Here is a 13,090-nt window from a genome sequence, read left to right on the forward strand (position 1 = left end):
ATGATGTTAGCCAGACACGACATTACGTCGACACAAAAACTAAAGCAAGTAGCTCAAAGAGAGGGATTATATGAAAATAGCGTTACTGAAAAACCTAAAAATAATAATGTTCAGGGAAATCCAAATAACAATCGTAGGAACATGGGAAATTATCAGCAAAATGCTAACCCAACCACCATTTCAAGTGGCTATTCCAACACGAATCAGAGTTATCACGCACAAAATAAACAGCATAATAAGTCCGAAGACAATCAGAAAGCTCACCACGAGTTCCAACAGAAATTAAGTCAAGGTAGATACCAAAATCCCTTAAACTACCAAAATCAGTCCCATTCACGCTTGAATGCACCAAACCCTCCGACTAAACGTCAAAGAGATAGTAACAGTGGGCAGATGAAAATGGATACATCCGAAAATTTTCATCAGCAAGCCTCGGAACAAACAGAAGAAATCCATTCATAAAATTGATTATGAATGACGAAGTTCTAAAATGTGTCATCGACACAGGTTCAACCATTAATCTAATGAAAACTAACCGCTTAAATTTTCCAGTTTACAACGAAACATTAAAGGTTCACACCATAAATGGTGTTATTGAATTAAAACAAAGTATACGATTAGGAGCAAGCAAAATTTGTCCGAGCAAACAAAAATTCTATATTCACGACTTCTCAGAGCATTATGATGTTCTGATTGGGAGAGAATACCTTGAGGCATGTCAAGCAAAAATAGACTATGCACAAGGATCCGTAACCTTAGGAGAATTTAACTTTTGTTTTAGATATAACGACGAAGAGGTCGAAGAGGACATGACCGCACAAGAGTGCCTTGATCCACCCTCAACAGAGGACAGACCATTTAACTTCGCTATTAATAATGAATTAATAGAAAACAATGAGTTTAGGCTAGAGCACCTAAACTCAGAAGAAAAAGAAAAAATAAAAAAAGTTTTACATGAATTTCGTGATATCCAGTACCATGAAGGTGACAATTTGACTTTCACTAGTACAATTAAACACAAAATTCTAACAAAACATGAGGACCCAATTTACAAGCGTCCATACAAATATCCTCAAATATACGATGAGGAAGTAAATAAACAAATAAGCGATATGATAAAACAAAATATCATACGTAAATCCAAATCCCCTTACTGCTCACCAGTAATAATCGTTCCAAAGAAAAACGATGCATCTGGAAAGCAAAAGTTCCGGTTAGTCATAGATTACCGCAATCTCAATGAACTAACTATTAATGATAAATACCCTATCCCGATCATGGATGAAATATTAGACAAACTTGGAAAATGTCAATATTTCACAACCATTGATCTAGCCAAAGGCTTCCACCAAATCCAAATGGATCCTGGTTCAATACCCAAGACCGCATTTTCGACTAAACATGGCCATTACGAGTACACTCGCATGCCATTCGGTCTTAAGAATGCACCTGCAACGTTCCAACGTTGTATGAACAATCTCTTAGAAGATTTAATTTTTAAGGATTGTCTGGTCTACTTAGACGACATTATTATTTTTTCCACTTCATTGGAGGAACACATTTTGTCGCTACAAAAGGTATTTAAGAAGCTTAGAGAAGCTAACTTAAAACTACAGTTGGATAAATGCGAGTTTATGAGAAAAGAAACTGAATTTCTCGGTCACATAATCACAACTGAGGGTATAAAACCAAATCCCAACAAGATACAAGCAATTGTCAAATTCCCAATTCCAAAAACCCCAAAAGAAATTAAATCATTTCTAGGATTATGTGGTTTCTATAGGAAATTTATACCAAATTTCGCTAATATAGTAAAACCATTAACACTTAAATTAAAAAAAGGAGCAAAAATCAATATAAAAGACAGAGACTACGAACTAGCGTTTGAAAAGCTAAAAGTACTCATAACATCCGACCCAATTTTAATATACCCTAACTTCGAAAAACCATTTTCATTAACTACAGACGCGAGTAATATGGCAATAGGGGCCGTCCTTTCGCAAGAGCATAAGCCTATATGCTATGCAAGTAGAACTCTCAACGAGCATGAGTTAAATTATTCAACGATTGAAAAAGAATTATTAGCAATCGTTTGGGCCACTAAATACTTTAGGTCCTATCTCTTTGGTCGACAATTTCAAATCCTTAGTGATCACAGACCACTCGTCTGGTTAAATAATATGAAAGAACCTAACATGAAATTACAAAGGTGGAAGATCAAGCTAAATGAGTTTGATTTCCAAATTAAATACGTCCCAGGAAAAGAAAATTATGTGGCAGATGCTCTGTCCAGAATTCAATTAAACGAAAACTTCTTAGGCGAAGATACAATTAGCACAAGAGCAACAATACATAGTGCTCAAGAAGACAACAGTAACCATTTACAAATCACAGAAAGACCACTTAATTATTATAATCGACAAATAGAATTTGAAAAAGGAACCGAGAACGAAACAAAAGTTACGAATTACTTTCACAAAACCAACATAAAAATTACGTACAAAGACATGACTAATACGCATGCCAAAGAATTAATAAAAGAATACTTATGCACAAAGAAAAGTGTGCTATACTTCCACAACGAAGCAGATTTTCCAATTTTTCAAGAAGCCTACTTAGAAATAATAAGTCCGAATAATTCAACAAAGGCAATGAAAACTAGTACAAAATTAATAGACCTTCAAACATACGCAGAATTCAAAGAATTAATATTAAAAAAGCACAAAGAATTATTACACCCAGGAATTGAAAAAACTATCAATTGGTTCAAAGAAACCCACTATTTCCCAGATTATCAAAATTTAATTCAAAATCTAATAAATGAATGTGAGATTTGCAACATCGCAAAAACAGAACACAGAGATACAAAATTAACTTTCGAAATAACTCCGGAAATCGCTAATATCCGAGAAAAATATGTAATGGATTTTTACATAGTAGGAGATAAACAATTTTTATCTTGCATTGATATCTATTCAAAATTTGCATCATTAATAGAAATAAAAAGTAGAGACTGGCTAGAAACCAAACGAGCTATATTACAAGTGTTCAACCAAATGGGTAAACCCATCGAAATAAAGGCAGACAAAGACTCAGCTTTTATGTGTACAGCTTTACAATTATGGCTAAAATCAGAAGCAGTAAATATTAATATAACCACTAGTAAAAATGGTATATCCGACGTAGAACGATTTCATAAGACAGTTAACGAAAAACTAAGAATCATTAACAGCGACTCAGACGTCGAAAATAAACTTACAAAATTTGAAACTATACTCTACACGTACAATCATAAAACAAAGCACAAAACGACTAACAGAACACCAGCGGACATATTCATATATGCAGGTACACCAGAGTATGACACTCAAGCTAATAAAGAAAAACTAATAAATAACCTCAACAAAAAACGAACAAATTATGAAATTGACACTAGATACAAACACTCACCGTTAGTTAAATCAAAGACGACAACCCCGTTCAAGAAAACAGGAGAACTAAGACAAATCGACGACAAACATTTTGAGGAAACTAACAGAGGCAGGAAAATAACACATTACAAAACCAAATTCAAAAAGAAAAAGAAGACTAATCAAAGCAAATATAACAATTACAGGTCAACAACAGACAGCGATCAAAACATACAAGCACCAGCTTAAATTAATTATTATAATATTACTATCAATAACTGTAAACCATATAAATGCACAGAGTATTGAAATTAATCCTATCAAAGCCCATAACGGATATCTCATATTTAAAACAGGAACCATAGACATTCCGACAGATTACGAATTCCACTGTTTAACGGTTAATATAACAAAAACCGAAGAAACTTTTAACAATTTAATTGAACAAAGTAAAGAATTCAATAACCTTATACAAATCGAATACCTAGTAGAGAAATTAAACAGAGAAATAAACGGCTTAAAAATAGCCAAACGTAGCAAAAGAGGTTTAGTTAACATAGTAGGAACAGCATATAAATACTTATTTGGAACATTAAATCAAGAAGACAAAGCAGAAATTGAACAAAAAATAAGCAACTTAGCAGAAAACAGCGTTCAGGTTAACGAATTAAATTACATAATAGAAGCTATAAACAAAGGAATAGAAATCATGAACGAACTAGATCAAGAGAAACAAAAAGGAAAGAAATTAGATATCCTTATATTTAACTTACAACACTTTACAGAATATATAGAAGACATTGAGATGGGAATGCAGCTCACAAGATTAGGAATTTTTAACCCAAAATTACTAAAACATGACTATTTGTTGCATGTTAATTCTGAGAAATTGTTGAATACAAAAACTTCCACTTGGTTTAAATCAGATACAAACGAAATACTGATAATATCCCATATTCCTCGAGAAATAATAAAAAGCCCGGTATTCGAAATAATTCCATACCCGGATGAAAATAATAATATTTTGACAGAAATAGCTCATGAAAAATATTTTACCCAAGATAAAAAAGTTTATAGCAGAGAAACAAAAAAATTAATTAATAATGAATGTTTAACAGGAATTTTAAACCAAATAACATCAGAATGTAGTTATACTAAAATTTTGCAAAATTTTCAAATCAACTACATAGAACCAAATATAATTTTAACTTGGAATTTACCAAAAACTATATTAAACCATAATTGTATAAATAACGAAATAACAATAGAAGGAAACAATATAATAAAAATCTTTAATTGTTCATTGCAAATTAATGAAATTTCAATTTCAAACAATATGTTAGATTATACTCAAAGCATTTACGTAAGCAATGATGTTATAAAATTAGAACCACTTTCGTTTGTACAAACGAAACAAATTATAAATGCACATACAAAATTTAACAATGTATTCCAGATAATTACAATAACCATATTTGTAATCATATTAATAAGTTTAACACTGTATTTGACATATAAGTTCAAAAGCATACCTAAGAAATTAATTATAAAATATAAAAAACCCAAAGTAGAAGAAACACCTACAATAATAGGAGATATACCAATTCTAAAAGAAGAAAATGTTACACTATATCCAAACTTAAACACCTGAGGACAGGCACTTTTCTAATGGTTGGGGGAGTGACATATCCATAGTCGCACCCACCCTTTAACATAACTTAGCACATAAGCATAAGCACAATTATAAACATTTCTAATATTGTAAACAAAGAGCCTGGTGATAACATCGACATTGGTCAAGATCAAACTGTCCCCCTTTGGTAGACATAAACAATTCACCCTAAATATCACGCCACTGTCAATGTTCCCATCAGAGTACTATCCCACGCATAATTGCTGACGCAGCTCAAACTTCACTCAATTTTGACTCAAACTCTCTCAAAGCGAAGTTTGCTAAGCGACCGCAACAGTTAGATAAATCAGTTCATATTCGGGAAGCAAATCTGAATGTACTCAACAAAAGTAGCCGTTAAGTGAAAATAATAAATTGAAATATATTTTTTTATAGTAACCTAACGTGCAAAACTTAATTATATATATATTTACATATATAGTGGACCTGCGGCAAACACTGACGCAAGTGAACGCTGCTGCATTTGTTATGGCGCATTAAACACAAAACGATTTCAACAATACTCGAACAGTGTGGAAGTGAATTATATGAATACACACGCGAAATAAGTAATAAAAACTTAAATGAAACTGATTCGAATTATTGTCACGTCGCCATACAATGAAGGCGCTGGCACTGAAGGAGGCCTAGCCCGAGCACATTGACACAAAAGCGGGTCAAACTTTGATTAAATCTATGATAGAATTTATGAATCGTGGGAGATGTTTGATTTATTCATGTGATTTCCCACCAAATGTCAAAATCTCAGTCTTGAAAGCTACTAAACGGGATTGAAAAGACGGACCGTTCGCCAGGCTTCGTATAACTGGGTATTAAAGGGATGGCCAATTTTCCAGTTTGAGGTTAACTTTCTTGAATTCCGTTAGAATTCCATCAAATATATTTTTACACCATAAAAAAAACATAGAAAGTTGCTTACACATTTAACTTACCTGGTATCTGCCAGCAGTTAATATCCAATATATATTTAATTCGAATCACAGTGCCTTAGAAACTTCAGACTGCCTTCACGCTAAGCCCATGAATAAACTAAGTTAACCGTTATTAATCTAATATCTTCTCTCAATTGCAGGTCGCTTTGGACGTGTTATTGTTATACCCAAAGATGGCGACGAGAATATGCTGCGTCGCGAAATCTTTATGGAGCTGCGGCAATTGGATAATCTCATACAGAACGCGACAACCACATACGATGGCGATACATTCAGCTACAAGGATAACTGTGCACGCTGGGAGAATGAGTGCTTTGAGAATGATATCTTAAACTTGGATGCCTTAATGGATGATGTGAGTAGAAATTTATACTACTTATAATCGAAATCAAACTAACTTGTGCTTAAATCTCTGCAGATCGAATCGGGTCAGCTAAATCTGACATTTCCAATTATGTTTAATCCTGTGACATGGGATGCGCACGCGTTTCCCGTATTCTTCGGTGGCACTAAACTAACAGAGGATAATTATATAATAAGTGTTCCAGCTATACAATTAGTTTACTTTGTCACTGCCGATACAAAGCGCCAAGATGCCAAGTAAGCGGATTCCCTCTTTCAAGAAAAAAACTCTAACATCTAAACTCTCTCGCTTAGGGGCGCTGAATGGGAGGAAACCTTCTTGAGGGTCGTGGGCAAAGCTGAAAATTCGGGCATGTTCAAACACATATCGGTATCCTACTTCGCCTCTCGTACACTGGACCATGAGCTGGAGAAGAATACTAAGACGGTAGTGCCCTATTTTAGCTCCACCTTTCTGCTTATGGGTTTGTTCAGGTAACCAACTGCTGAGCCATGTCTAGAGCTTATAATACTAAACTCTTACATGCATTCCTTTAGCATTATAACCTGCATGATGGGCGATGCGGTGCGCTCAAAGCCCTGGCTAGGCCTGATGGGCAACATCTCGGCTATAATGGCCACCCTGGCGGCCTTCGGCTTGGCCATGTACTGCGGCATCGAGTTCATAGGCATTAATCTGGCGGCTCCCTTTTTGATGATTGGTAGGTGCTGAGAACTACACGAGTTCGATGTTTTTTATTCAATTTTGGTTTTCGTTTTAGGCATTGGCATTGATGACACCTTTGTGATGTTGGCTGGCTGGCGACGCACTCCCGCCAAGATGCCCGTGCATGAGCGCATGGGTCACATGATGTCCGAGGCAGCTGTTTCCATAACGATTACATCGGTTACAGACTTCATTTCGTTTCTGATCGGCATCATCAGTCCCTTCCGTTCGGTTAAGATCTTTTGCACCTACTCCGTGTTTGCTGTCTGCTTCACTTTTATGTGGCACATCACCTTCTTTGCCGCCTGCATGGCTATTTCGGGCTATAGGGAACGGAAGAATCTGCATGCAATATTTGGATGCAAAGTGAAGCCCATGTCGGTGGCCATTAAAGGTAAGTGAAGCAATTTTAAGGAGCAATTGGATTGTGATAGATTTGAACTGTTTAGAGGTTTGGGATTATATTTAGAGACCTGGTTCTCTTATGTTTTTGATATTCGTGTGAGTGAAACCATCTTGCTCCCCTTGCGGAGAAGGAAATTCAAGTGCACTTACCCCTATGGAACAGTTTCTGATGTTCGGACTCCTCCCTACTTCCTAGCAGGAAATATTACTAAGTAAGGGTAAAAGGAAAGCATTGCTGACAAGCTCTTACAAATGTAAGAGATAAAAGTACTACAACGACTTAAGCTGTTTAAGATTAGCTGATTTGGATTCAATCAGACGCACATCTTTTAGGTCGGTTTCTCGGATTTTTTCATGATTTGGTTCAGGAGACTATATTTTGTTACTATATCATGCACAGAATTGGTGAAGCAGCTTCGTTCTTGATCTTTCGCCAGCATGCAATTAAGCACTTAAGTGTGCGCATAATGATGACAAAAGTTAGTTGGACATTAGTTGGCCAGTTGGCTATGACAAGGTCCACTTGTTGCCAGTTACTTGGCCCGCACAACCGGCTCAGAGCCAAGCCTATTATCTAGAATTAAATTCGTTTAGACGCCCGACTAGCAGCTGTAACATGAACTTGATCATGAGACACAAACTAGACTAGTCTTAGCCAAGAAGAACGCCGATAGCAATCCGTGGAATTGGTGTCAATGGCAACTGGACTTAGGCTGCTTTTTCAATTTTTATAGAGAAACGAAACTTCCTCTACAAGGCGATTATGGCTGGCGGCATTGATCACAACGATCCGGATAATCCCATCGATAACAAGGATCACATGTTGATGGCCTTCTTCAAAGACAAGCTGGCAGCGGTAATCAACAACAAATGGTGCAAGATAATTATCATATTGGCCTTTGCCAGTTATCTGGCTGGCGCTTGCTACGGCGTTACCCAGATAAAGGAGGGCTTGGAACGACGCAAATTGTCTCGCGAGGATTCGTATTCGGTGGAGTTTTTCGATCGCGAGGACGATTATTATCGCGAATTCCCCTACAGAATGCAGGTGAGTTTTCGTGTTAAGATTTGGGCTTATCAAATGTTTTACTTATTAATGGCTTACAGGTTATTATTGCGGGTCCCTTGAACTACTCTGATCCCCTTGTGCAGGAGCAAATGGAGAATCTCACAAGTACTTTGGAGCACACCTCATATGTAACCTCTTCTTTGTACACCGAATCTTGGCTGCGCTCATTTCTTTCCTTCTTGGATCGCAATAACGATTATCTGAATGAGACCATTGACGATGAGGAATCGTTTATTGAGGCAGTCAAGGAGCACTGGCTATTCCCCGGCAATCCCTTCTCACTGGATGTGCGCCTAAATGAGGACGAGACACAGATTATCGCCTCGAGATTCCTTATACAGGCTGTCAATATTACGGATACCAATCATGAGAAGGAAATGGTGCGCGATTTGCGACAAATATGTAAGGACTCGCCGCTAAACGCATCCATCTTCCATCCCTACTTTGTGTTCTTCGATCAATTCGAACTGGTCCGACCCGTTTCACTACAGGCCATGGTCATTGGCGCAATCATCATGATGATCATCTCGTTTATATTTATACCCAACATCCTCTGCTCATTGTGGGTGGCCTTTTCGGTTATATCGATTGAGCTGGGCGTTGCGGGCTATATGGCTTTGTGGGATGTCAATCTGGACTCGATATCTATGATCAATCTAATCATGTGCATTGGCTTCTCGGTGGACTTTACCGCTCACATTTGTTACACCTACATGTCATCCAAGAAACGCAGTCCCAAGGCGCGAGTTCGTGAGGCTCTCCACTCGCTTGGACTGCCCATTGTGCAGGGTTCCAGCTCAACGATTTTGGGCATTATAGCACTATTGCTGGCACAGAGTTATATATTTTTGGTGTTCTTCAAAATGGTCTTTCTGGTCATTTTCTTTGGCGCTATGCACGGATTGTTCCTATTGCCGGTGCTGCTGTCACTATTCGGACCCGGCTCTTGGCTGACCTGGACGGGTCGTGACGATGGCTCCGATGAGGAGGTGGACGACAGTCTGGATGATATGAAGCTGGGACATGTGATGGAGAAACCATTTGCGCAGTCCTATTACATGCAGTATCCCAGCATGGGTATAAATGGACCCTATGCCTATGGCTCCAAGGGTTCCCTGGGTGCGCCCTACAAGGCCTATGGCGGCGATGAGAAGGATCAGGGCTTAGGTACCTCAGGCGAGGACTCCTCGGAGAGCAGCTCCAGTCGCTCGCAGCGACGCCAGCAGCTGGCTTCCACTGCCGTTGCCGTACCCGAGGAAGATCCCGTACAGACGCGAGGCGCACGTTACGAGAAGGGCTGGCGTCATTCCAGCTATCAGAACATATATGGCAATGGCGGCGGCATCGCACAGTTCCAGCCGCAGCCCGATCTCTATGGCCAGCAGGTGTCCGCCGCCGAGTGGCGTCAGCGTCTCGACGCGCACGAGCAGCAGCATCAGCGTAACAAGCAAAAGCGCAACCCCTACGAGAACTATGATGACCGGGATATGCAGCGCGCTCGTCGCAACTCCCACGGCGATGTCATCGATCTGCACACGCCCACGCCCACCTCATCGCTGGACGAGCGCATGCGGCGTCAGTATCAGCTGCAGCAGCAGGCGCTTAGCGCCGGCAGCGGCGACGACAGCAGCAGCTATCGACATCAGCCGGAGCTGAGTGCGCCACCGCTGGCCAGCAGCTCTGCGAAGCGCTACCATCGCCGTCGCTCCTCGGAGGACTCGACGCGGTATCATCAGCGCTGGCCGGCGAACATTGAGGAGCGTCGTGCGCGACGCGCCCATTCGCCTAGCCAGCGACACTCGCAATCGCACTCCTATACAGAGACTGCCGCCATTGCCGCCAGCTTTGCCCATCGCTCGTCCTCGCATCACAATCTCTACCAGCCGAGCAGCAAGGCGATGCACCAGCCGCCCACCTATCAATATGGAGATTACTAAAATTTTTGGTAAATGCAGCGGGAAGTCACTTGAGATTTAGCTTCCTAACTTTAAACAAACAAAAAAATTAAAAGAAAAAAAAAAACAAACGTAATTAAGCATAGTTTAAACAATTTGCCTGGCGATCCATAAATAATTGCATATATTTATATGAAGCTCATTCGCTTTTTATTTTCAACGAGTTTTCAGAACAATTACTGCGTTCATGTAATGTGTTATCTAGAATTTCAGGAAATTCTTTGAGCACTGTATCAGAATTTCTTGAAATTCTTCATGCACTTGCAACCTATTTAATAAATGCCGGGATCTGGCAACACTAAATATGTTTGTGGGGTCCATTAAGTTGGCTGCGCCAGAATAAGAGCTCGAATTTATAGTCAATTTTCGTGTCTGCAGTGTTTAAATTTATTTGTTTGAACAGATTTTGTGTACTACGCATAGCATAAACGCAGTTAACAATTTAAATGCCCCCATGTTTGGCTTGCCCTACCAAGAAATTGTTCAGATATTAATATAATATTGAAATTAACATCAAATGAAAAATACAAGTTGTAGGAAAATATTCATATATTCGCTCGTTCATCCTCCTATGATATAGAGCATTATATATTTGTTCATTTATGCAAGTTTGGTATATTTATATTCATTTGGGTTGCTCTCTCTTGTTCTACTGATAGTAAAGCATTTTGCATTCTATTTATATTAAAACGATTTCGACAAGTCTTATAAACTATGTATATACTATCTATACAAGCATTTCATAAAAAGCAACGCAAGTCACATAGCTTAAGTTCCCACATTATATATATATATTTTACATTTAGTTTTTATTGCAACACATTTCAGTCAAATTTAGGGTTCCATTATCAGAATTGTATTTAATCTAATTTAACTAGAGCCAAGTGTGAGACCAGATTTGATGAAATTTATGTATAGAGCTGGTAACAAATACTAATAGCTATAAATAAACTGAATAAATATATTTAACTACTTATTGTAAGTGCTGCACACTCCCATACTAAATCGAGACTAGACCAAAAACTCGACACATGTAAGGTCTTTAGCATTTCTTAAGTAATATTTTTCTTGAAGGGACACACGTTTGTAAAGTGTTAACGATTTTTGCTATTGAATAAACATTTTATATTTTCCTAGAAACCAAGCATATAATATATTATTTATCTTTTGGCCACTAATTGCTTTCTAAGCGACTTTTGATGCCACCTTTGTCGCGTCCATATAAATAGCTGGAGACTGTGAAATTAGCTCGAGTTCTTAGCAAAATGTTTCGGCTTCTGGTGCTCATTTGCTTTCTGCAGCTGTGGAGCTGTCAAAAAACCACCGAGAAATATGTCGTTGCGAGTTTTGGCAAGGTGAGCACAGTTCAAAAACATCCATACGAGTCAAGTATATTGAAACTCATGTGTTTTGCCAGGTCAATTGGTTTCAGGCACATCAAATATGCCACCGATCCGACATGATTCTAGCCACAGTCACCAGCTATGAGCAGCATGTGCAGGTGATTCGCAGCATAGCTCTTAATGGTAAAAAAATAACTTTCTAAATAATATATAACCATTTCATTCCCATCAATCCAACTACTGTTCAGGTCATTTGCTAGGCTATGAAGGATTCTGGCTGGGCGCCAGTAATTTGGCGGATCTGAAATCGTGGACTTGGCTGGGCCTTGGTATACCCTTGGGCTACAAGAGATGGGCCAGTGATGAGCCACAGTCGGATTTAATTGGCAAAGAGGGCTGCATGGTTTTGGGGCTGGACACGTCCTGGTACAGTGTGGATTGCCGCAGTGAATACTATTTCATCTGCGAAAGACAATGCAACTCAACAAAATCCCTGGAGCCCTTGTACATATAAATCAAAAAGCAGCTCCTTATATTATAAATCAAATCGACTGCAACGTAGTTGTTTATTTTTTGTAAAATGTATGGAAACACAAAAATAAAAATATGCGACACTAACTAAAAGAATCTATTTCCACCCCACCAAATTTAAGGGTTGGTTGAAAAGCAAACCACTCTTTGAATAGCTGCACTTGGGGTGTGCTTTTGTGGGTCATTGAAATTCACATTTACTTATTCTCGAATTGTAGATACATATTCATGCTTTAGTCAATCGTCTCTCGCCAACGACCATACCACGCTGAATACATCGGTTCTCGTCCGATCACCGAAATTAAGCAGCGTCGGGCGCGGTTAGTACTTAGATGGGGGACCGCTTGGGAACACCGCGTGTTGTTGGCATCGTTAACAACCTTTTTTTTATAAATCAATAGCTGCAAGAATTTCACTTTTTCTTTAATTTTAAGTATATACTGAAAATATATAAATATCTCTCAGCTTTTAAATATGTTTGATTAAAATGTTCTGCTTCGGCCTTTAATTTATTTTTACATAGACATAGCTTATGGATATTATTAGTTATAAGTATATGAAATGCTAGTTTTATTCAACGATTAGTGCTCAATTGGTTCCTAACAAGCCTCGAACTCTTAAAACTTACTTAAATAATTCAAGTAATAGTTATACATTTTTGAGTCATTCACATTTTAATGGGA

General features: G+C 38.3%; 1 protein-coding gene and 1 non-coding gene across 3 annotated transcripts in view; both read left to right on the forward strand.

Annotated features, from left to right (window-relative positions):
* Window positions 1–11,677, forward strand: part of Ptr (patched domain-containing protein) — a 28,007-nt gene extending 16,330 nt beyond the window's left edge. For both annotated transcript variants that reach the window (XM_002049158.4, XM_070209785.1), the window contains 7 exons: window positions 6,176–6,390; window positions 6,454–6,635; window positions 6,693–6,872; window positions 6,936–7,099; window positions 7,160–7,498; window positions 8,244–8,557; window positions 8,617–11,677. In XM_002049158.4, coding sequence (XP_002049194.2) covers window positions 6,176–6,390; window positions 6,454–6,635; window positions 6,693–6,872; window positions 6,936–7,099; window positions 7,160–7,498; window positions 8,244–8,557; window positions 8,617–10,515 — 3,293 coding nt within the window. In that variant the 3' untranslated portion in view covers window positions 10,516–11,677. The remainder of the gene's footprint in view (window positions 1–6,175; window positions 6,391–6,453; window positions 6,636–6,692; window positions 6,873–6,935; window positions 7,100–7,159; window positions 7,499–8,243; window positions 8,558–8,616) is intronic.
* A 980-nt stretch (window positions 11,678–12,657) lies between these two features.
* LOC6626842 (5S ribosomal RNA) lies at window positions 12,658–12,776 on the forward strand. Its single transcript, XR_048967.1, has one exon. It is a non-coding gene; the product is annotated as a 5S ribosomal RNA (ribosomal RNA).
* The last annotated feature ends 314 nt before the right edge of the window (window positions 12,777–13,090 follow it).

The sequence above is a fragment of the Drosophila virilis genome, chromosome 5, assembly GCF_030788295.1.
Source record: "Drosophila virilis strain 15010-1051.87 chromosome 5, Dvir_AGI_RSII-ME, whole genome shotgun sequence".
NCBI classification, from domain to species: domain Eukaryota; kingdom Metazoa; phylum Arthropoda; class Insecta; order Diptera; family Drosophilidae; genus Drosophila; species Drosophila virilis.